This window comes from Agelaius phoeniceus, chromosome 7 (genome assembly GCF_051311805.1).
Source record: "Agelaius phoeniceus isolate bAgePho1 chromosome 7, bAgePho1.hap1, whole genome shotgun sequence".
NCBI classification, from domain to species: Eukaryota; Metazoa; Chordata; class Aves; order Passeriformes; family Icteridae; genus Agelaius; species Agelaius phoeniceus.
In genome coordinates this window covers 15,613,223-15,638,862 of record NC_135271.1, presented here as the reverse complement: position 1 = coordinate 15,638,862, position 25,640 = coordinate 15,613,223, and the positions used below count along the sequence as shown (strand labels likewise).

Below are 25,640 nucleotides of genomic sequence, written 5' to 3'. Positions count from 1 at the left end.
CTGATCACTCACTCATTTATGTGTGAATTTGGGAGCTTCTACTGCATTTTGCATTCACAGCCTGTCTTTCAGTCCAAATCCTGCCTAAAGTACCTGACTGCATGCTCCCAAAATCAAGGGAAAACATGAGACTGTGTCCAAACCTGGTCCTGATGGATAGCTGACAGCAGCTGAGCTCACTGTGCCCATCCTTTGTGCACCCAGATTCCCTGCACACTAATAAGGCTTCCTGCTGAAACACATGGGCCCTGTAAGGAAGAAATCAAAGCAAGGTTATGGGCTTTTCCTTGGATTTGATAAATATAAATGGAATGCAACAAGACCCAATCAAATCCTGACCCTTTTCTCCCCCCAACTTTCTCTGCCTGTTGCTGAGAATCTCCTCAGGGGCCCCAGAGATTGGCAAAAGCCTGAGTGTCCCAGGCTGGCCCAGGGTGCAGGGTAGGCACAGACACCCAGCCAGCTCCTTGGCAAGCCTGCTGTCCTGCTGATGGCTGGGACACCACACATGCAGCTTCCAGGACCCAAGCCTAGGGAGGGACAGGCTACTCTGAGCCCCAGACACTGCAGCAGCAGCTGCCAATTCTGTATGGGCAGTTCCTCCATCCTGCTTGCTGAGTCAAGGTTGCTTTCATCAAGCACTCTAAGAGGCCACTAAAAGACATCACTGGAAAACACCCAATGTTTATTCCAGGCTCTTCCCAGATGGTTTTGCCACACCTTGTGCAACAGGTACACAGCAAGCAGAGAACCAGAGGCCAGAAACCTTGTAGTGTGAGTGACTGAGCTGGGGAGAACATCTGCCTCTGATTTTGCAGTTAAACAAAACTGTGACTTTAATTTAATAAAAGCCTTCTGCCTACAACCACAGATAAAATTGTTCAAGCTTGGCTGGGTTTAAAACCAGAACCTGGCACCTCTTCAGAAGCACGTTAGTGAGCTTAGGGTAGAAAATCTTCCCATTCTGACAGACACAGCTGCTGGAGCTCAACTGCTGAGGGCAGGAATGAAGCACTGCACTGGGCAGGGGCTCCAGAAGCAAAGCACATGGGGGTCAGGGGCAGTATGGCATTAATATTGTTTGTAAGAGGGCTTTAGGAAAGATGCATGCTGCTAAGAGTAGCTGGTTTGAATCCAGCCATGCCAGTGACCCTGGCTTTACACAGCCAACCTGAGGGCACATGAAGGAGTTCAACCCAGAGCACAGCCTGGCCCCTTTGCCCTCTCCCAATCCTATCACCTCCTGCTCTCCTGAAACAAGCCTGGGGGACACAGCCAGGCAGAGCATATGGCACTCCCTTGCTGCACAAACGAAGAAAAAGATCCAGCACTGCAGACTTATTGAATTAAACATTATTGTGGCTAATGCAATCAATAAAGCATTGATTGCATTATCCATATTAATATTTAATTCAATTAAAAGGCTCACAATTTTTTTAAATGTTCCTTCAGCTCCTTTATGCTGCAGAATTAAATTTTGCTAGACCATGAATTCAGCTAGACCCAAACTATAGCTGATCTGGGTTTCTCCTGGCACCAGCTGTTGAAAGCTGACACTTCCAGCAGAGCAGGAAGAACCATTTCCCTGGTCAGGCTGCCAGCAGCACCCAGCACAAACTCTGCAGAGAGACTGGGACCCCCCTCAGGGGATTGGGAAGCACACAGCTGTGTATGGCAATGTAAAACCCTCAGTTCAGAGGCCTTCTGTTGCAACTGAGCCCCCAGAAGCAGCAGCCTCCCACCTGCTCCCCCACCAAAGAGTCTGAGAATTAGCTAAACTAGCAGGAAATTAACCCAGCCCCACACCAGCTGAAGAAATAAGTACATTTTTATCAGTTCAGCAAGCTGAGCAAGACAGCCAGCTTAGCTGCTGCTTCACATTCTGTTTTTTAATCCCTATTTTAACCCTGTTGTCACTGCGTACCTGCTTTGCTGCAGGCCTTGAGAAGGGGAGCCCTGCCCTGCTGGCAGAGCCCCTCCTGCTGCAGTGAGTGGCACTGGGCGGGCACAGCCCCGAGGGCAGCTCACCCCTCTCAGGGAAGGAGCCTCCCCGCCTCGGAACACCCCTGCACATCCAGGGCAGGCTCTGTAAGGCAGCCGAGGGCGGAGCTGCCCCGTAGCTCCTCCCAGGCGTGCAGCAGAGCTGTCCCCACCCCGCTGGAGGCACGAGTGCCGACCTCTGCTGCAGCACGGGCCCTGGGCATCTCGGAGCAGGGAATGACAGCGGGGTCTCACACACGCAGCGGGAGCTGACGGCTCTCTGCTCCTTCATCAGCCCGGCCCTCCTGCCGGGAATTAAATTGAAGCACACAAAGTGCATCTTCTCCGTAGGAAAAAAGGGGAAAAAAAAATAAATAAAGGTGGGGAGGCTTCCTCCCCTTCTTCCATCTGATTACACACAAAATGTTCTTCTGCTTTTAAGGGGAATTTAACACTAGTTAAACTACCATTAATTTAAATCAAACAAGTCTGAAAAGACAGAACATGCTGCACTGCTATTAAAAACAACTGAATCTTCATTTGTTCCACTGAGACACTGCTGCCCATTTCCAAGCCAGTACTATCCAGCTGTCCAAAGACCCCTTGCTGTTGTTTTTAAGCTGGTATTTAAGCCTGCTTTGTTGGCTCTTTAAACACAAAGCAGTCCCCTTAGATTCAAAGATTCAAACCTTTCTATCAAAGTCAAGGCAGAAAAAGGACATGGGGCCAAACTGATTAATAGCAATTAATGTGACATCACATCTGCCCCATTTCCAGGTGATCTTCCAGCACTGAAGGACAGAATAGCCTGAAGAGGAAAAAGGAAAAGCTTTGTTCTGCCGTGTTTCACATACTTGTCCTCAACAAGATGCCAAGGTGCTGCTACCCAGGCTTTGCTGGCAGCTCAGCCAAAGGCCAGGCCAGGCCAGAAGTGCTCCTGCCCAGCAGCTCTGTCAGCACTGCAGGGCTGGCACTGAGGAGCTGGTGCTTGCATTCCCTGTGCCACCCCGGCAGCCAAGCCAGCCTTCAGGAGCTGCAGGCAGCACAGCAAGCACAGGCAGGGGCACCAGAGGATCCCTGTGTGTATGCAGTTCCCCCAAAGAACCCACACCAACATGCAGTTTTACACCAGGCCACAGCTTCCATGAGCTTTGTCCTGAGCAGAATGCAGAGACTGCAGCAGCCAAGATGCAGTTCTCCTGGAAGACTGCCACACAAAATAACTGCTCCAGAGTAAGTCTGGTCTTTAGACACTAGAAAATAGAACCAGCTTCAACCTCCTGCCTAGAATTAGTCCCTTCCTTGAATTAATTCCATGCAGTGAGCCTCGCCCAGGCTGATCCGGGCTAACCATGTTGGGTCAGGTTCAACCTCAGCTCACAGCTTGGCACAGAGCACAAGAAAGGGGCTTTATCCCCCTAAAGGCTGTGTAGGTGCCAGCTGGGTGAAGCACTAGCTGACATCTTTTTTACCAGAGCTGTATCTTTGGACACTCCCATGCTTGTTATCATTTCAAGAGGGCTGTGAGAAACAGAGGAACAGCACCTCCCAGGTGAGCCATTTCTGATTTGAGAGCAAAAGCAGCTACTGCTGTTTGGTTCTGCTTGGTTGCCTGTTGTTTCCCTGAACCATTTGCAGAAATATTGAAACAACTCTCAAAAAGATTTCACAGTATTTACTAAAAATGTTATCTTCTGTTAACTATTAGGGGTGTGAAACTGATGTTGTCACTGAACCCCAGACACTGCTATTAAAGGTGTTATCACGTGTTCCAGATCAACTAATTAATTAAGAGAAGCAGATAATTTCCAAGAAAAGATGCTTGAAAATCATTAACTGAGGAAGAACTTCTTGCCTGTGAGGGTGGGCAGGCCCTGGCACAGGGTGCCCAGAGAGGCTGTGGCTGCCCCTGGATCCCTGGAAGTGCCCAAGGCCAGCTTGGACACTGGGGCTTGGAGCAGCCTGGGACAGTGGAAGGTGTCCATGCCCATGGCAGGAGGTGGGATGAGATGAGCTTTGGGGTCCCTTCCAGCCCAAGCCATTCTGTGATGCACAGTGGTTTTGATCAAGATCAATAAAAATATCTACAATCCTGAATGCAAGCCTTGAACTTCTATCTCTTCAGGTGAGGTAATGATCACTAGATGATCTTTAAGGTCCCTTCCAACCCATTCTCTGCTTCTATGAAATGCCCCAATCATGAGTGCACGTTAAGTATATGCAGGTTAGCAGAACACCAACATAAATTCATGTTACAGCTTAAGTTCTTCATTAGCCTCTAATACAGATTTTCTTTGATAAACTCATTTACTCACTGCTTCTAAGCCAAGCTACTATGGCCATCAGGACCACAAGTCTCTCCCACTTCCTGAAATCCCTTTTCCATTTACAGCCTGCTTCCTAGTCCTGTCCTTTAGTGCACCCTGGGTTTTAGACTAGAAGAGACAGTGAGAAATGATCCCTACACACTCCTTACCCTGCTTCAGGAGTTTAGAGCCTTGCTTTCAGGAGCCAAACTGCACCCAATGGATGAAGGGACTTGATCTATGCTTACTACAGGGCTCTTCTATCAAGTGCTATCCCTTTGTTTCCAACAATGAGAAAGAGCAAATTACTGTGTAATTACTGTGTCACTGACCTTAAATTCTGTGTACTTGCAGTGCTCCATTCAGCAGTGTTTGGCACCTGCTGTAGCTCTGGCATCAAATCTACTGTGAGGCTCTTCAAGGCTACCTGTACATAAGCTGATCATGCTCTGAATTCCTGCAGACACCTGAAGCAGATGGGCCAGAGTTAATCTGGGGTAAGGGGCTCTCCTCAGTGTGACATGGGGTGATTCTTAATGTAACTGGAGAGAAACACTGCTTGGTAACACAACTGTATTCAAGGGAACAAGGCTGAGGTTCAGAGCATGGCTTAAAAAAACCCAAAACATCCATGGCAATTTTCCAACTGAGTTTCTTTGCATCTGCCAAGGAACAACAGCTCTTGAAATCTGTAAAAGTGCTGCCTCCACTTTAGAACATAGAGCAGGATTACTGATGAGTCAAATTTCTTCCTGATATAGGGCAGAAAAGCTCCATTCTAAAGAATTTTGCAGAGACTCACTGCTACTTTTGCAAAGAACACTGCATTAGGTATATTGATGTGCTATGAAATGCCAAATTAAAATGTGCTATAACTGTTAAGACAAATGCCCAAGCCCACACAGTATTGACTGGGTACCTCATTCTCTTGTCAGTGTTCATCTGCACAAAACCCCATTAATCCCATGGGCTGTTCCACTTATTAATGAGCCCTGCTTTTAGTGAACAGCAATGACTCAGTCTAACATCAGTGATAAGATACTCCAGCTACTCAAATCCAGCAGATGCTATTGAAAACTGTACCTGTTCTACCTGCTGTGCACAGTTCTAATGGTTCTACAGGGCACAGGGCCTCCAGCAGCAATGGAAACAGAGAACAGCTCTCCTCCTCTGCAAAAGCAGCTGTTGGCATCACACACCATCTTCACAGCTGTACTGAGCTCACAGAAAAGTGTTTTCATTTTCCTGTTGAGATATGTATGGGATATGCACTTATTCTGCAGCCAAGCTCATGCAACACATGCTCCAAACTTACTGCACACAAAAAAGTTTGATTATTACAAACAATACAAAAACAAACACACAAAACTCGTGTACTAGCCCACAGCCATCATTCTTATTGTGTATTATTGCAAGACACCATTTCTCAATTACAAATTCACAAGCTAAGATACAAAACATTACATGGGAGCACAGAGTGAGGGCACAAGATTCTGACAATAACTTAAGAGCCATTATGAGAAATACTGGAACAAATATGAAATAATCAAAGATTGATCCAGTGTAGCCAGCTGTTTAGGTACAAAGGTGCAAAGTGAAGCAATTCTTTTGTGATCACTGTTTTTTTTCTTTAAAGTAGCCATGAGAGCAACCATCTAAATTTACAAAAATATTTACTATAATAATTAAATAAGGATCCCAATGCTTAAAAGCTGTCAGAAAATAGAACTGAATTCTAGTTACATGTTTACAAGCATGAATGAGGACAGAAGTGAGTAAAGCATGAAGCTTTTTACAAAGAAGTAAATTTTAGACCAAGATATTTAAATACAGTGTTCTCAAAAGTGTCTGCTTCCAGATGAATTCAGGTCATTTAACTCTGATTTCCACAAGACTTATCCCATGCCAAGAATTTCCAGCAAAATTCAGTTTTAAGAAGTTTTATTAATAAATGTCACCTGACATGTCTGCACAGGTTCAAATGCATTGAGTCTTTTTTTTTTAAAAATACAATTTCTGGCCTGGGAAATCTTGATAATTACAGCAGATCCTTATCAATGGATGTTAAACACAACATAAATGGAGTCAAGCTCAATTGCCTACAAAGGGCTGGTACAAATCAAGAAAGCAAAAGGTTTCATTTTGCAAAATCCCAGTTACGAAATGTCAGTGATTATTTATTAAGCATTTATTAAGTTCAATGTAAAAATAAAGCATATTAAATAAGCCAAGGCACATTTTTCAATCCTTTCCTCCATTGTATGTTCATTTATTCCAGCATATCAGTCACCTTAGTAACTCACTTAAATGCTCAAAGCTCTCCTGAATCCAAACCAGAAATCCCAGCTTGACAGCAGCTTGTCAGAGCATCCCAGCTGCCCAAGACTCAGCCCATTTGAAAGCCTTGCTGCTGCTGTTTGATATTCACTTGACAGGCAGGAGCTGAAATGACATCACACAGTCTATGAGCCAGCTGGAGGGGGCCATCCACACCTTGCCCTGCCGGATTTTCTCCGGCTGGAACTTGGAAGCCACGTCATAGATGACATAGTGAGTGCAGAGCCTCTGGTCAGAGGTGGGCTCTGCGTGGTAGGACACTGTGTTGATGGCCTGTGTCACGTCACTGTCTGGTTTGGGCTGCCTAACCAGCACCTGGCCACCTGCTGCCTTCACCAGCTCCAGCAGGTCACTCTTCTCGTGCTGTTTGAAAGGTCCCAAAAAATAGAAGTAGCATCCATCAAATAACTTAGGCAGCTGCGTGGAGGAAAAAAGAAACCAGCATGAATACAGGACTTGACAACTGAACAGAGAGGAAAAAAGTGGAAAGGGAAAAGCAGAGCATACTAAACCCCTACAATTTATAAGCAGAACAGTAACTTAACATGCAAGGTTCTCAGGGTAAGTATGCAACCAAGAAAAGCTTGTTTATGTGGTAAATTCTTGCTTCTGTTTAAATACTTTCCAGCACAACAGGGTTTGAACTGTGAGTTAGGAGTATTTACAGCTACTGTTACAATGCAGTTTGTAAATCCTCCAGTGTAATCCAGCAAATAACCAGGAGTGAACCCAGTTAAATGTAAAAGAGGCCTTAAATGGAAACAAATAGTAATAAAACCAATTTTTTTTCAGAACTATGCTCTAAAGCTGAGCAGAGAAGACCAGAGCACATCACTTCCTGTCCCATCAGGTGTGATACTACAGAGAGTGCAACACAGTGTTCCCCTGACAAGGTTACAGCAACATCTCCACTAATGGAGAAAAATGACAGCTTTACGGGTGTTCACAGCTCTTTGGATCACCTTGCACATAATCAAATCTTCTGTCCAAGAGCACATTAAAATTTTACATCTCCTGCACCTCTGTGTGTGGCAAAGGGCAGAGCTGCCCAGCCCCAGGTCATTAATCCAGGCTGTGTGGAGCATTAAACCCACCAGCTGCTCCCGGTTGAGCCGCGCGCGCCGGGGGCCACCTTGCACTTCGTACTTCTCCTCTTGTTCTCGAGCTGAGCTCTGCAGACAGGCCTGTACCCCTACAAAAACCACATAAGGGAGGCAGAAATTAGACAACCCAGGCTTTAAGAGAGGCTGGCATGTCATTTTAGGGACTAAGCTAAAATTATTACAATGCAAGACATTACATTTGGTGTGCTTTAGCAATTTGCTTTTAAAACCTGAAAAAATTTACAACAGCGCCTGAAAGATGCAAGTGAGATGGTGAGAAGTAATATCACACTAAAATCAGTGCTATAAACACCAGGAATTATTAGCTCTTCCTCTTACCCTCTAAAGGTCAAGCACTTAATGTCAAATGTCAAACTGCTGATCACTGGGAGCTCGAAGGCAGTGCCTGGAGCCAGCACGGCAGTTACGGAATGGACACAATTGCCTGATAAAGAGCAATTACAAGGCAAGCACCAAGCTGCTTCTGAGCAGCCACGGCCTCAAATAACAAATCAGATGGGATTTCAAGGTCTCCAGGATCAGCACAAACTGGAGATTTATCTGGGGTTTAACAGTGGCATTTGTTTCTGTTAGCACTGCTGCATAATGAGATTGTCTTTTAGAGTCAACATGTTTTTACCTTGTTTTAAGAGCAGTTATTTTTTCCAATGGAGAAAGCACTGATGGTAATGCATTGCTAACGTCCATAAAATGTACTGCCTGACCTCACTCCGGGAGAGGAATTGCTGTGGTCACCCATTCAAGGATGGAACATTTTGCCTGCATGTACATTGCAGCCACTAATAAGAATTACCCAGGAAAAAGTTTGCAAAGCTGATTTTGCAAAGGGTTCCACGAGGATTTACAATGTGGCTGAGGCTGTAACTTTTATAGCACCTCACTCCTTCCACCGTGTTTCTAATTCAGGCAACTTCTTTGCACCGGGAAAACAGGAAAGCCACAGTATATAAAAACTATAAACTGAACCAAATCAAAAGAGAACTGTGGAGGGTTGACCCTAAAAAGGAAGAAAGCCCAAGGCTATGAAGAGAAATATCACTGACAAAGGCACTTGGATGCCATGGCAATAAGTAGCCAATGTACAGGAATATCTAATCTGGAGAGATCTTGAAAGAAACTCACAGTAATTTGCAGTCAGTTCATACAAATTCACAAAATGAAACGGGAATTCACATTTTAGGTAGAAGTTCTTCAATGTGCTTACATCAAAAAAAGATAAACCCCTACAGAAAATTACAACTGGCTGAACACTGCAGCAAATATCTGCCTCCCTGTACAAGTATCAGATTGATTATTTGCACTTGTTCCTTCCTTCAAGGAAAATTAACGTGAACTAGAAGGGCAAACCTAGTCATGGATTTTCCAGAAAGGCAACTTACATATTCATTATTGATAACAGCAATGAATACTGATAACTTAATTTCAGTATTCATAACTCAGAAATAAATCTAAAAGCTATTTCACATTTTATTTATTTATTTTAAATCACCACAATTCAACAAGACTTCCTGTGTCAATGTGCCTCTAACTTACACTGCTGTTCTTTCCCTCCAAGGAAATACAGATACTAATGGGTGCCACTTACCATAAAGGAAGAACTCTCATCTAATCTTAAGAATGGAACTGTCCCTTCATTAAGAGCATGTTTTATTTCAATCCACCATCAAAAGCTCAATTTCAAGGACTTTCACTACAGAAATGAGGTTTTTATACAATAAGTGCATCACAAATTGAGCATCCAGTGCCAGCATCAGTAAATGAAGCAAATGGGATACAAAAGTAATAAAAGATTGAATGAATACAAAAGACTACAATGTCTTTTTGAACTGCTGCTTGCCTGGAAAAAAAAACAAATGAAGTCAGGGAAGTGACTAATGTCAGTGGAGAGCTGAGGTCACAGAAAGCAGAATCAGTGAGGTCTGTCTTGCCTACACACATCATCCATTTCACACCGCCAGCTCCTGTGAGGAGCTGAAAGCCTCAGAGTTCCTTGTCACACCTAATTACAATCCTCCAAGAGGGCCACAAGAGAGACTCATCCACCTGCATCCTGTTCTCCCTGTGCCCACAAGAGGCACCAGGCACACACTTGTTACCTGGACAAACTGGAGACATGCAAACAGCCAAGTGTCTGCATGAGCAGCATTCTCATTCATTGCAACTTTCCTTTCCCAGCTAGAAACAGGCCAGAGATCTGTGTCTTAACATGGTTGTGACACAAAGGATGTGTTTCCCACATAGCATAAAGAGCCAAGAGCATAAATTCTCAGTGCCCAGGTATTTTCCTTTGATATAAATATTTCAAGAGGCAACAGCTAGACCTACACACACACACCTTCATGGAGCAAAAAAAATCTCAGGGGTTTTTTTTTGGTGATGGAAAAACAGTACATTTTCAATTAGTGAACATATTTTTCATACAAGATCTAGAAAGGTAACTTGCTCTGACATATGGATGTCACAGGTTTTGAGAAAGGTGCTTACAACACTGAGGGGAACAGTCAAGGATTATTTATCCATGGAGGAAGAATTCCTGACTAGAAGAAGGAAAGCAAAATAATCTCAAGTGATGGAGACCAGTATGGCCTTAAACCTCAGAGTTTGTTCAGACTGATTTGTTGCCAAGTGGCTCCTTTCTCCTCAATGACTCCTGCATGCTACAGAGTTTGTATTAAAGAACTAAGGAAGTCAAATATCAGAACAAAAAAAGAAACAAAAGGGAAACATGCCCTGATTCTCATATTTGAGATAAAATGACAGAGAGCTCAAGCTGTTTTTATAACTAATTCCATATTAATTTGTCTAAACAAAAGGTTATTTATTCTCCTGTTCTTTTTTACCCCCTCTCCCACAAAACTTGCTTCCAGATCTCTGAATCTCCCTTATCATTTTCAGGAGCAGTGAATCCCAAGTGAGGTTCTCAAAGACAGAATAACCAGCTCTGGCTGTGTTATGATGTCACTTGGAAGCAGCAGCAATGTACAAGTTTTACCATTCTTCCAGGAGACAGCTGGACCAACCACAAGATGATCTTGTGCTAAAAACAATAATATCTCAATTTCACACTTGAGAGTAGGGATGCAAACAGAAGGTTCAGCACATTGCAGAAATTTCCAGTCAGTTGTTTGTTTGTTTTTGGGTTTTTTTTACTGCTAGAGATTTTATTTTCTGTGAAAATTGAGTGCTAAGTTGAGTCCATTCAGTATAGGCCAGGTCTTTTCTTTCAGTAGGCATTAATTTTAATACTGCTAACATATATAAATGGCTGGATAACAAGACAGTTGCCTTTTAATGGTCTCTTCATCCAATTCAGTATCATCCTGATCAGGACATATAAAAGGAGATAAAACTCCATACTTTACTCACAGATAGATCAGTCTGCTACTTCTCCAGAAGCTCTTTTGACCTTACATCAGTTAAGTCAAAATGTCCCTTTGATTTCAAACAGAAACCATGGTTAATTGAGTCCCCAAAACTCCTGAGATCAGACTCTCATTTCTTTAGCACTACACTGAAAAGCCACCAGTGAGAACCTGATGCCAAGGCACTGGTTACATGAATGGACTGAAAAAAAGAATTGCTATTATCCTAATTTCAAAAGTGACCAGGATGCCATCTCCTTTCTGAAACTGAGATGGACACCTTGAATACTTATGCAAAAAACGTTCAAAATAGGACTGAATCTCAGAAGGAAAGGACAGCCCTGAAGAAGGTTTCTGAAAATGGAAGAGAACCTTAGACTTGGAGAAGACACCTGTCATTTTAGGAGGAAGCAGAGATCAGGGTTGTGTTGTTTTCCTCCACACATTGACAGTCTGTGCACTCTTAACCAGCAAGCCTGACTAAAAATCTAATCTGTTCTGTTCTAACATAAGACCATTCAACTTGCACAGGGTCTCAGCCACTCTTGATTTATTCCTTAACACTACTGCCAGTAGGAGCTGTGGACCATCTAAGTTTGAGTTTGTTCAGGTTTATCCCTCTTCTTGGTGAGAAGAGGGTGATGATTGCAGCAAGGTTTAACCTCAGCAGCTGGATCCATCACCCATGGAAGGACAAGACTTGTATGAAAGCAAGTGGGATTTCAATCCTCATGGAGCAGAGCTGCCTTGCAGTGCCAAGGTCAGTGTGCAAGCCCTGATGGATAAAGCTGGCCTGACCCAACACCACTGTGGGGACAGCTCCCATGGGCACAGGGGTGCTGCAGAGCTCTGCCCTGGAAATACAGAACATCCCAAGCTCCAGAGCCTCTTAAAGAGCTGATTTCACAGCTGCAAGTTTTAGTATAAACAAGGTCATTTGCACCAAATTTTAGCAAAACCCAAGCCTGCACTGAAGTCCCTAGAAAACATGGCAGGAAGAAGTTTTAGCTTAATGCATCCACATTGAGCTTGGTGCCACCACATTTGGCACACAGAGCACTGCTCATTTTCTCCCCTGACTAACAAGATCAGTAAAGCATCACTACTTACACTGATCCTGATTACCTCACTGAGCAGCTGCCCCTGCCTTCTCACCTTTGAGATCTAAGGAGCAAGCAGGTTAACAGGGTGCCCACTCTAATTGACCTTTGATACAAGTGCAGTTGCTAGCACTGGAAATAAAAGAAGTCATTATTTGCAAAATTTAAGATCAGAGCCCTCTAATCCTTATTCATGTAAGTCTTATTGGTTTTAATGAAACTAACTGCATCAGCAAAAACAATTTGAAGAGAATGAAGTACAAAAAAAACCTGGTTGCCAAGAACAAGTTGTAATCACCCACAGATACCCAAGGGTATCTCTCAGTAACTCAATTAGCCTTAGTGGAGTTTTGTTGGATTTGCATTAATAAGGCAAAGAGCAGGGGTTAGTCCCAAAAATCTCTTAGAATGGCTAAAGGTAATTTAGGAATACATGATAGCAACAAAGAAGATGAAATACTACACATCCAAGATCTAATAGAGAGTGCACCTGATACTTCCTTAGCTCAGTCTGCAATAGGTTTTACAACTTACATGCAGATTGAGTAAAGCCTGGTGATCTCAGAAATGATATGCATTGAAAAGGAAGAAAGGAAGAAGAAAAGGAAGAAATCTGGACTGAGAGAAAGCTTTAGGGGAATCTGGCATGGCTGGCTTCAATTTGTTTTCATAAACAGCCATTATTGGCCTCTGCTACAGCAAAGAACTTTTACACAGTCTCTTATATGCTCATAAAGTGACTTCAGACAGGCAGATTTCCATGGAGTGAGGTAGAAATCTCACCAGTGAAACAAGAGCAGTCTGTTTTCTCATCACATGCAAACGACACAAGATCTGCAGAGACTGAAGTGCATCTGCTTAAGAATGGGAGCTTACAAGTGAATCCAGGTGGTATTTATTGAACACAATGGAACAGGTGCTTAGCAAGTCCTGAAACATTCCCAGCAGCTGGGAGCATGTGATTTAAAAATTATTCCTTCACTTGGAGCCCCAGGTGTCCTGTCTTCTTTGGAAAGAAACACTGCTGGTCACAGCTGCTTTCTAGAGTGATCAAAGTGAATGGAGGTAGCCCTTCCTCAGGTCAGGTTAAATTTAAATTCCCCCAGGAGTGTTCCTCCTCTGGGTCCCATCACAGGCTTTTTAATGAATGAGGTTGTATTTCCTATCATCATCTTTCTTAATGCCACGTTCTCTTCAAACCAGAAGCCAGCTAGAACAAAGGACTCCACAAATATGGAAAACTGAATACCTGGATGACACAGAACAGTACCTGGATGACACAGAACAGAGGGAGCTTTGGAAACACCAAAGTTTCCTTTTCTTCTAGACCTTATTTCAAACCAACCCACCTCCAATCTCTGCAGACACCACACTGAAGATATTCTCACTCCCATTTTCTCCTCTGCAAACCCCAGCAGCTTCACAGGGTAAAACTGTGAGCTCCTTCCCAGCAGGTGCAGGCACTGAGGGAGTGCAGAAGTTCAGCCCCTGCTGGTTTGAAGCACTGCCCTCAGCTGCACACCCCATACAACCAGAACCTGCACTTGGGAGAGTTCTAAAGCCTCTCAGAGCTAGGAGTCCTTTTGTAGGAGGTTGCTGAAGGAAGTTTCCAAGTACAAAAAGAGCATGAAGCTCCAGTGATCAAAAGTTTTGGGTGTTTCAAGGAGGGAGGGCTTTGCTGAGAATCAGTCAGTTACCTAAAAATGTTTTTGCATGAAAGAGAGACAGTCCAGCCTGAGGAGCAGTCAGCTCAAGCAGCTTTGCACTCCTCTGCTCTAGCAGCCTAAACAAGGATGGGCATAGAAAATTCAGAAAGATGTTTTCACCTTGAAATGTCAGTCATGCAGTCCTCTAGCTCTTCCAGTCAACTCCCTGTTGTTGTGAGTCCTTACAGGAAAAGCAGTTTTTTCTGCCTCCTTCTAATGATCAGAACTAAATCATTGCTGCTGCTTTCAGGTAAGCAAAGCAGGGGAAGGAATGAGCAATCAGATGCTTAGAATTCTGCCAGACACTTCACTGCCAGGACTGACACGAGCTTGTTTCAATGCATATCATTACTGAGATCATTTTTCATTCTCTGCTTTAACAGATGACAATAACTTAAAGAAAAAAAAACAAGCTGAAAAGCTATTAAAGACTTCTGCTGGTTTTAATTACACTGTTCTGTGTTCCACATAAAGCTGAGAGGAAATCCAGTGCTACTTGAATCTTTGTCTCAGCCCACTTGCAGAAGGATAATGACTGGCCACTTTGTGCCCTATTACCATCCCAGAAATAATAAAGGCAATAAAATAATGAAACCAGTGAAAGTTATGGCCAAGGGCAAGGAGCACTGTGGCAACACTGCCTCAATTCAATTCTGTGCTGCCTTGCAAGTGGATGCACTGCTGACAGTGTGCTACATGCAGAAAAGGTGGGAAAGCAACTGGTAACATGAAATTGTTCTTCTGTGAAGATCTAATCATGCTCAGTGGTGAGCTCCTTTCATCCTAATCTCCTCCCTGAAGACAAAAGGTAACCCCAAAACTAGGGATACACACTTCAATCTTGGCTCTCCAACAGCTCAAACTCTGCTGGAAAATTCCACATGACCTCTCTGCCAATATGAATGGATGCTGGACCTGTGTGCATGGACACATGGAAACAGGAGTATCACAGAGTCACCAAGAGAAGGAAACTGCTGTTTATGAGAGAAAGATTCACAGCCTGCTGTAACAGAAGAGTTAACATAAGAGATTCTCAAATAAAATACTGTTTTTGCAAGCTTCTGATGTTTTTTAAGAAGAGGTATAATGTGTAGGCTATAAATATAATTTTAGGGATAGCAGTCAAATGCAGCTTACCTTGTAGTAAAAAAAAATTCAAACATTCCCTTATGCATAGTCAGCATTTCATTAAGTGCCTCACTGAGCTTTGTTTTTTCAAATATTTTAGTGAATTTTTTCAACATGAATTCACTTTAAGTGAATAGTTTAGAACAGTGAACCATAAACAACAACTTATATTTATTATATAACCAGGAAATGCACATACTTTTGGAAGTTTATTTGCATCACATTTAAGGAAACTTATCCAAATAGAAGTCAAAAAGCCACGATAAATGGAAATGAAAAGGAAAAGCAAGGACCTCTTTTTCCTAGACAAATGTTCCACCAGCAGGAGTCCCATTATTTGTTATAACAATCTTTAACTTGTAATGACTCTGAAGAAGACTGATAACAGACTGGTGGGAACAGATGGAGTGGTGCTGTTAATTATAGGCACTTAGCTGCATCAGACCCCATGAGTTATTGCTAACATTTCCCACTAGGGAGGAGAATCACTTGCTTTTAAGTAGGATGTTGCTTACTAAGCTGGGAGCATTAGCAGGCAGGATTGTATTAATCAGTACCAACAGCATAAAATAAAACTCAACTGTGAAAAAAACCCATAAAAATATTCCCTGAATAACCCCTGGACTATTTCTTTTTTTTTTTTTCTCCAATCACTTCTAAATATGAAAGTTCTTCCATAAAGATTTAAATTCAGGTCTCACTAATGAAATCTCCCTACCATTCAGAAGTTTTCTAAGCATCTGACTAGCAGGAAGATGAAATGAAGTAAAGGAAGCACAGAGGATAGAATGTATGCAAACTTTCTGGGCTGAGTGAAGCCAAGAACCTGCCAAGGGATTCACACAGAAACGGGGTCTTCAGTCTTGGGAAAACAAAAAAAAGCATGGAACAAACTGTCTGGAAGCCAAATGAACACCCTGAGTCCAGTGTCCAACCTGGTGCTGTGCTTTAGTTTGCAGCTTCTGAGGCTTTGCACAGTGTTTTCATAAACATTAGTGTCCAGGCCATTAAAGAATCCTTATGTTCTGGCATTTAGTCACACAGTAGAAAACTGGAATGAAATCTGTAAGTTTTCCATGGGTAATTAACTCATTTGTAATGTACTTATTAGCTAAAGGGACTTAGTCATAAAGGTCAAGGGGAAGAAGATGGGTTTTGCAACTACTGCAAAGGCAGATACTAAGAAATACATCAGAATAAATAAATAAACTCAAAATTTAGGGTTTAAGTCCACAGAACAGCTATAAGAAAAAGCATGCACTGTATAAACACAAATGACAGACTGCTTGAAACATGACTTGCATGCTAACTTGGGATAGAAGTTCCAACCTCCAACAGATCTGAGCTTGTATGTAAACATCAGCTCACTTCCCACAGGCCTTGAGCACATATCCCAAACAAACCAAAGTCTCCTCTCAATTCCAATGCAAACTGCTCATAACAAATCCTGGAATTCAATAAAACCCTTCCTTCTCTCCCAGGCTATCTTGCATAATGTTCCAAATCAGTCTTAATGTAGCAATGAAAAAATTCACTCCCTACTGATACCTAGGCTATGATCTATCCAACACACCTAGCAATGAAATGCACTCTTACCAAGGAAGTAGTAGTTATATTCAATCAAATATACTCAATTAAATTGCTAGTCACTCCTGAGAACTGAAAACAATCCCTTGCACTTTGTGTCAAGATGGCATTGATAGTAGGACAGTTGTTGAAAAAGAAAGTTTCTCTGAAATCCCATCTACAATTTCTGCTTAAAAAGCCCAAGGAGTGCCACATATTTAATACTTACATTCAAACTTGAGGACCCAACATCCAGTCAGAACAGCCATCATGCATTTGACAGTGGTTGGCATTGGAACATCAGGGATAACAAGGTGAGTTACTAGGAGAAAGATTACATCAGTAAAACTAAAAGCACAGAAAAATCAGAACCATGCCTGGCTGAAAAGCAATCAATCATTATTTAAAGAATAAGCAGACTATAATAATTTATCAGCCACTCTTTCCAGCACAAGGAGGTGATTTTTGAGACTATAATCTGAGTTATAGGAGAGCTTTTAGAAATTTTGTGGGTTTCAACATACACTTGCTGTGAAAAAGGGAACTCATGGTTTTATAGTTTTACACTAACACTTAAATCTTCAGATGAGGCTCCAGTTTATAGGACAGCATTTTTTTTCAATCCTTTTAGAGTTATATTTAACTCAGACAGGAATCTTACTAAGGGATCTCACTGCTTTAATACAAAGCTAACAGAACTCCACTCAACATTCTGGAATAGTAATCCAGAAGTGAAAGATGGAAGGGGGAAATTACCTTAGCATTTTGCTCACAAGCACAGGAGGGATTAAGATAATATTGCTGTCCTCAATGAGGGGAAAAGAACTCCACCAAACCCCATAATTTGGGTTCACCAATCTTAATGAAGAACAAGATCTGAAGGAAGGCAGCATGTGAGAACCTTCAGTCAATGCCTTGCTCTTTTCTCAAGGCTCACTTCTGGAGAGTAAAAACTTTACAGGATGTCTCACAAGCAGAGACCTTAAAGTTGGTAAAAGGGGTATAAAGAGAAGAGGCCTCTGAGGAGACTTTGGGATTTTACACAGCAAATAAACTGCCAAACTGTGGCTCCCCCAGAAACTTCCTGCCCTGATAGCCAGACAAGCTTTCTATGTGTTTACATGCAAAACAAACCATCACTGCACTGCGGCTACAGCTCAGGGATTTCAGAAACTGCCCTTCCCAGCAGTGATAAAAAGCCTCTTGCAGGTAGTACCTTAAAGCATAAAGTGCAGGACTGCAGTTACTTCTATTTGGACAGAGACACTTCAACAAGACTCCATACCTCTGCTGTTAAATTCAGTGCACCTCTGGGCCTTCAGGACTGCTGCTAATTTGTTCAGCAATTTCTGCTGCTCCACACTAAGATTGCTCCCCAGTATACCAAGGGGTCCATTTCTTGGCTGGCTGGAGCTCAGCACCTATGTGAACACAAAATTCTGCAATAAGCTCAATATTTGGGAACATAAAGAAAGCAACTTACTGGACAGTTTTCTTTTTCAAGAATAAGCATTTTGAAACAATTCATGGCAAGCTTAGTGGACAGGGTCTTGAATAAATGTCCATGTAACAAATCAGCTCCACAGCAAAAAGCTTCACATTAGAGATATTTCATTTAGCTTATGTAAGGTACCAAAACATGGATCAGTTTTTCCTCCCTTGCCCTCTTTGGTGCTTTTTAAAGACACTGGGATGCACACATAGAGCTGGTTGAACACTGTGTAAACAGCCTGGCAGACTGCAGTGTTGAAAGAGAATAAAAATCCCAATTAAGTAGTAAAACCTCCTACTTTTAGCAAAGTATTAACAGAGTATTATTGAGTAACCTATATAATTAATATCTGCATTTCCTTTTAGTAGAAGTCCCTAATAGTTTACCCTGCAAGCAACCAATGCTTAAGTGGGATTTTAGATGTGGGTAGTGTTAATGCAAAGTAAGAGGAGCTTTATGCTGATACAGTAGGATACTTCAGCTCCTGGATTTTCCCAAATACTCCAGATTCCATGGCACAGACAGACCTTTGAGATCCAGTTAGCCCACAGCCTCAGGCTCTGCATCAAGTCATCCATGTCAGCCAGCAGCTATCCCATGGCACACACTCACCCCAAAGCAAATGCAAATACCAAAATGGTTTGTTTGGCACAGAAGAGCTACATCTGCTGCAGGTGGAAGGAGCAGCCACATTATTCCTGGTTTAGCTGCAACAGTTTACTTTTGGCCACTGGGTACACCTTGTGTCCTCAGTGAGGAGGAATCTTTGCAGGCTGTAAAGGCTGGAGTAGATATGGGCTGCTTATATCAGCCAGGTCAGCTTCATTCTCCTCCATTGGGAAGCACAAAGCATTTCATAATGCAGCCATTTGTTAGGTCTGAGTACCTGATTCTGGTTACAAGTCCTGGGAAGTCTTTGTCCAAAGGAGGAGAAAAACAAAAACCCCAGCACAATCTCCCAAAAGCTATTTTCTACTGCTGAGTTGCTATTTCCATTGCTGGACAAAGGATGACAGTGCAACAGCCTTTTAAAGGCACACAAAAAGCACCTGGAACAAAGACTGCTGCTGTTTGCAGACAGTTTGGAAAGCAGAACAAATTTAGATATGCAGAAAAACAACATCAACTGCAAAGTTCAAGCACTGATACTTGAGGAATACCACAGGCTCGTTTTCCTGTAATAGAACCACATGACAAGAAACATCTTTTGTCTTCCCTCATAAAGCTGTAACACAGAACTTCAGAGCTTGTCAGTGTTCCACATACATCCTAGAAACACTGTGCAAGACAGCTTCCCAGCCTATTTTAAATCTCCTTGTAAAGGAGGTGATGTACTGTACTTACATCTGAGCCTTCAATATTTAAAGGAAGAACTCATGGCTTGTTGTTCTGTTAAAAAGCAAAACACAAAAACAAACCCACACAGCCATTTACCTCAGAGGGCTGGGTAAGTGAAAATGATTCATTCTTCACTGGTAACATTAGCAGAGATTTCATCTTTTTGCTTTCTGCGTAGTCCACAGGCCGCAGACCAAATTTATTACTGGCAAAACAAGCACAGATGGGTTTAAGTAAATAAAATGTGACTTGATTCTTAACTAACCAGGCATATTAGCTGGGTAGCTTTCCCTCCCACTTTCTTATTAATATGTAATTCCAGCTAAAAGCACAAAGCTTCAAGTAAGAATTGCATCCCAGACAGATGGATACTGAATTACAAGCTGTTGCATTCGGCTGAGGAGTAAGGGATGCTCAGAGCAGAATGTTCAGTTAAATAAACCACAGTCCCTGTTAAACTGTCTCAAGATGCACTTTGATATCATTTGCAAGACCCAGAAATTTCAGCTTTAATCTTTCATTGCAGTCACAGAACCAAGAAATGTATTTTTGGCTCATCCATTTGCCATAAAAGACGTGTCAGAAGACTCTCCATAGTGTATTAAACATGGGAGCTTGATGTGGTAGTGCTTTTATGGGAAAAGCTATCTGCTTCCTACTTGGGAGCCACAGCTCCCTTGCACTTCCAAAATCTGAGCGTGCATCTCATTTTCCCTCAGTGTGCTGTTCCACAGAACACATTAGAGCCAATTCAGTCAGATTTTAGTCGGTTTGCCAATTTTGTTCAAAGCTATTGATTGCAGGTGGCACCTCATAGTTATTAGTTGTGCTTCCAGACTGATTTCCTCTTTCAGCACTCCTCAGACAGAGGTGATTGCTATAAACACATCAAACTCAGCCATGGCTTCAATTTCTTCTTCATACAACTTTGCTGCTGCAGGACAGTAGTGAGGGGAGGAAAGCCTGAAATTGCAGAACAGGTATCATTGCCATTAGCAAACAGGAGCCTGTGCCAGCACTCTGGGGATATATTCTGCTTGCTTTGCCCTTTGTGAGAGTAATGGCTGCTGCAGCTGATCCTCTTCTGCCCACCTCACACAGCTCTGGCTCTCCAAAGGCACAATAAGAGCTCGTTATGGAGGGGAAGCTTGTAATGAGAACAAAGCCCTGACTCAGTGTCTGAAACCTGGCAAGCTTAGTCATCAAACAATGAAACATTTAAAGAGGTCACAGGACCACTGCAGCTTTGAAGAGCTCTCTCTTGGCCACACATTTCTGTGCAGTAGGAATCCAGGAAGCTTTACAGGGAATTCCACCTAAGGCCATAACCCAATCCAGCCCAAAGAGCAGCTCGAATTATTAAGTCTCCACTCTGACTTAACTAGGAGGCTTTGGCCAGTGCTAAGCTGAAAGATAAGTCTGACCTTAGCACCCTTCTGTAGCCCTGCTCACTAACACAGCCCCTGGGGAAAACAACAATCCACAAAAATCCCCCACAGAAGAGTCCAGGATGGTATTTTACACTATTACCAACCCCAAGCTCTTGTGTGCTACTAATGAGCACAAGGCAGGCATAATACAAACTCTGCAGACTGAAAGATAATTGGTTAAATCTCTGCCCAGGCCTGGGAGTTGCAGCCCATTAAATATTGTCATGCTGTTCCTGCTTTGTCATGCATCATCAGGGTAGCTCTTGCCCTTTCCTTAAATAAGGCCAATATTCAACTCAAACTGCTGCAAGATAAAGCTCCTTTGAACAATGCATCCAGAGAGGGGGGGAAATACATACATATATATCAAACACCCCAAAAATCACCTTTAGACTAGCTGGCTGACCTTGCACAGTGAGCTAGGTAGAAGGAGGAAATCCCTGCATGTCAGTAGCACAGATTTGGGAGTGCTTTTCCCTCCAAAGGCACAGTAAGGCTCTTGACTGTTGGAAAAAACTCATCAATGTTTACCACAGAAAAAAACCCCTCATCAATGTTTACCATAGAAAAAGACACAAACCACCCCACTTAAATACAGAACATTTTTTGCCAATTGAACTGTACAAATACAAGCTCCTGCTCCTCCTTCTGTATTCATTCACAATTTTCTCCTACAGTTTTAAGCTTGTTTTAGTTGCTTCTTACTAGAGTATTGTGACATGCTGTCCCATCATTATTCAGCATTGAAGAATTAAAGGCTATTTATTGCATGTTAAGGTGGCATAGTTAAATTGTGACAAACTTTGGAGCTGAGGTCTGAAAAAGGAACACCAGCACAAGAAATGGTTTAAGAGTTTAGAATATTTGCAACTAAACAGATTGTTGAGCTTGAAGAAGTGTGAAAATGTAGCTGAAACAGGAGAAAAGAGGGTTTACATAATAAAAACCAATACAAGGAACACATCCTAAAAACAGATTTTCAAGTAGGATAGTGTTGTATTTTACTTTTCAAAGAGAAAGGATGAAAAGTACATTTGTACTTTTTTAGTAAGGTAGGGGAATGGGGAGCAGAAGCTTTAGGGAAATGGTGCTCACATCCATCTTCATCCAACCCACCTGAACAAAGGAAATCATCCACCTTGTTCTAAGATGAATTGTTATCCAATATTCAAAACCAAACTAGACATGCAAATTACAGCCACCCTAACACACAAACAGTGTTTTCAGAAATACCAATAACTCTGTGTGCTCCTCCTACAAATCTGGGATTGTTGGGAATGGGTCCAGTGCACGTGATGAGTTCCACATTCAGCAGGAAGACACAATTGCTTCTGCTGGAGAGAAATTAGTGAGGTGCCTAAGCTGGAATACAAGGTCCCCAAGGCATCCCTCTTTCTACCAGAAGACAGGTGGCCTGTCTGGAAGTTGTTTTAAACATCCCAGTGTCAGATGTACCCCTGGGTGCAAGCAGCCTCCTGTTAGCCAGTCATCAAGGTACTGAATAATCAGTAGGGGGCTGTTACAGCTGGAACAAATCCAATCCAAGAGTAGGATGTGCTGAGAACAAAGAGGAGCCCAGTGAGGAGCAACTCACCCAAATCTGAGTATGACTTTCCATGAAATGACATAATACTTGGTAATTCTTTGTAATCAGGACTTTTAAGCAGCTCCACAAGCCAAGTTTTGCCCCAGCAGCACAGAAGAGCTCAGCAGTGAATGGAAATCCTGCAGCCAGGTCTCAGTGCATTACCCAGTAACTCCCACGTGGAAATCTGACTGGCTCTCCAGGCAGCACCTGGATTTTGAGAATGTGCTAAATGGAAACCTTTCCTGAACCTGACAAAGGGAAGAAAATTTCATCTGTGTAGCCAGAAAGACCATCTTAGCCAGAAAGACCATCTGAGATATCCAAACAGAGCCAGGATTTTAATTAACCTACTGTCAGCAGGAGCTTCAACACACTGTCTTGCACTAGGGCAGCAAAGACCTGCACTCTCTTGACTCAGAATGAGGAGACAAAATGGTATCAGTGCCATGGGTCTATTGCCTCCTGGAATGACTGCAGGTTATAATAATTTTTATCCCTGTGCCATTCATAATTGAGGACCATGGTCTTCCCCTTAGCATTCCCACAGGTTTGTTCAGAGTCAGGCTCACAACCACTACACCTAAAAAAGCAGAGCAGGATGACAGTTTCTGCTAATGCTAAACTTACTGTGCATGAAGAACTGGAAAGACAGCCCATTTGAGTGAAAGCATTTAGGAAGTACTGTGAAATTGCAAATGCACAGATCTAATTTTTCAAATCACTTGGCTTGCTGTGAAGTAAAGAAAGAAGAATTCAAGCATGTTGAAAAAAGCCCTAAAAATAAAAATTAGTTATGTGTAGGAGATTAACGTAAAAAAATTAACAGGACCAGTAGGACAATTAATAGGTCCACTGGTCCATATAATATTTTTCATTTGTAGTTTGTGTCTCTCCCAGGCAGTGAAAACTTCAATGAAGTTGTGGACAAGTGAAGTGCCACAATTATTAAATCTCAGAGATTTCAAAACAGAAATTTTGCCAAGGAATAAGGACATCCCAGGATTAATTTCTGGCAAAAAAAGGAAGCCCTCATCTGCTCTTGCTTGGTCCAAAAGATACGTGGCTGCTTCCTGTTATACAGAGCTATTTCTTAATGCACTACAAGTTAACATGAAAGGAGAAAAACCCACCTGAAAGGCACTTGGAACATGCCCACTGGATGGGTTTGTGAATATCTGACATGTAAATCTGAAATGGCAAAGTCTCAGCTCTCTGGATAGGGCTGTACCTCAGCCACTGAGGTTTCTCAGATAAATCCTACATCCCTCCAGTGAGTCTTACCTGCCTTTGGACCTGCTGTCAGTCATCACTGCACACCTTTAAAATCAATTTCACCTGGCACAACTGAGTATCATGCTAAATTTCCAAACTACTGCTCTAAGCAGGCTGTTGGATGCAAGCTCTGTTTTTGTTCCAGTAGATTAACTCTTCAACACACAAGGGACATTAAGACACCAAACTGAGTTAATTCTACTGTTAAGACAGCAGCAAGACATCAGTCACTCCTGTGAGGTTTCATGCTATATATTTCATGGTGTCCCAAGTAACATTTGAATGCATTTGTCATGTTCACATTTTACTTAGTTTAGCTAAAGTAAAACACTTACATAACCACAGCGAACTAATCAAACTTTCCTCCCTGCTCCTGTGAGATAAAGGATCACTTTATCCCACCACATTAAGCCAAGTCCTCTCCTTGGCTGAAAGTTAATTCATTGTGAGCCTGAAGAGCCTACAAAAGGACTAGAAAGGGTTTTATACACCAAAGAGAAAAACAAAGTGAACTAAAATTAGACCAATTTATCCGTTTGACAAAATTGGTTTGGTGTAGCCTTAGCTCACACACTGCACACCTCTCAAGTTAAGGCACTCCTCAAGAAAATCAGCCTTGGAGATGCAAGCTCTACTCATCACTGGTTCAATTTCTACTGTAAAGAACCTAAAATAATAATGTGAAGGTGAGCATTAAGTACAAAGAGACCAATTATAACTAGCCATAATGAAATGAACTGTAATTGCACCATTTTAAGTGATCAGCCTGTTCTCATCTCCTGTTTTCAGAACTGTGGCCAGCTGCTTTGAGAGATCTAGGAAAAAAAGTCACTGAAGAAAAACAAGCTTCCTGTCAGATGTGACTCCATTATAAGGATACCTGCATCCACTAGGCAAAAAGAATTAACTGAACCTTCTAGATGCAAGAATGTTCCACTTACCTAGCCAAATCCAACCACTGCTTAATTAGGACCACAACTGGCAGAGGCTGCAAAACACCCTGTGAGATTTGCAAAGGCATGGTCCAGGGGAAGATCACAGCACCATTCACTGCTGGAAGCTATGGGGCACAGGAGGGAAGGGAGGAGGAGGCATTCTCAGGAGCCTCAGACACACTGCTCTTGTTTCTGTTGTTTCTTGACAGTGTTTGGAGGAGGTCAGCAGAGCAAGCCTGAACACTTGGCTTGTACATCTGTTTCTCTGTGGCTCTAATGCTGGGTGTAAAAACAGGGGAGGGGAAACCCCAAGCCCTTTCCATGCAACACACACAGTGGCATTTCAGCCAGAGAGCCTACAGAAGATCTGGAAGCCTCAGTTATTCCAGGAAGGATGGACAGAACTGAATTCGTGCCAGACAAATCACACAAAGATTAATGGCAGCTACATTTGTTCTCAAGAGATTTTAACTGAACATTATCTACATTCAGTGAAAAGTTAAAGCAGGGCTTAAGGTTTACATAAATCTCCCCTTCCCTGATTAAAAAGCTGCTGTTTCAACAGAGTCATGTTTGCTCATGTAGGGTGAGCTGAAAGAGGTTCAGCTTGACCTCTGTTTGTGTGAGCACATGCAGCAGAGACCAAGGCTAACAGGAGCCCTGCAGAGTCCATGGCTGGCATTTGGAACCTGGGCTGTGCAAAGCCAGCAGAGCTGAAACCCTGCCACAACCTCACAGCAAAGCTGCTGGCTGTGCTTTCAAACACCAGCCAAACACGTGGTGTGGCACACAACCAGCTCCTCATATTCAAGGGGCTTGAAAATCTCCAAAGCTTCTCCAGGTGCACCAGTCCTTGCTGCTCAAGAACAAAGTGAAGATGAACAACTGATCCTTGTTTTACTCTTTCATGCTGAAGTCTTGAGTCAAAAGTCTTTGTTTTGGCTTTGTCTTGTTTTCTAAACTCTAATATATTCAA

At 42.6% G+C, this 25,640-nt stretch overlaps 1 protein-coding gene across 1 annotated transcript in view; it reads right to left on the bottom strand.

Moving 5' to 3' along the window:
• Nucleotides 1–5,679: 5,679 nt before the first annotated feature.
• Nucleotides 5,680–25,640, bottom strand: part of BARD1 (BRCA1 associated RING domain 1) — a 44,496-nt gene continuing 24,535 nt past the window's right edge. The window contains exons 7-11 of the mRNA XM_054636716.2: nucleotides 19,536–19,644; nucleotides 17,895–18,030; nucleotides 16,839–16,931; nucleotides 7,718–7,815; nucleotides 5,680–7,040 (exon numbers count right to left, since the gene is read on the bottom strand). Of these exons, the coding sequence (XP_054492691.2) occupies nucleotides 6,711–7,040; nucleotides 7,718–7,815; nucleotides 16,839–16,931; nucleotides 17,895–18,030; nucleotides 19,536–19,644 (766 nt within the window). The 3' untranslated portion in view covers nucleotides 5,680–6,710. The remainder of the gene's footprint in view (nucleotides 7,041–7,717; nucleotides 7,816–16,838; nucleotides 16,932–17,894; nucleotides 18,031–19,535; nucleotides 19,645–25,640) is intronic.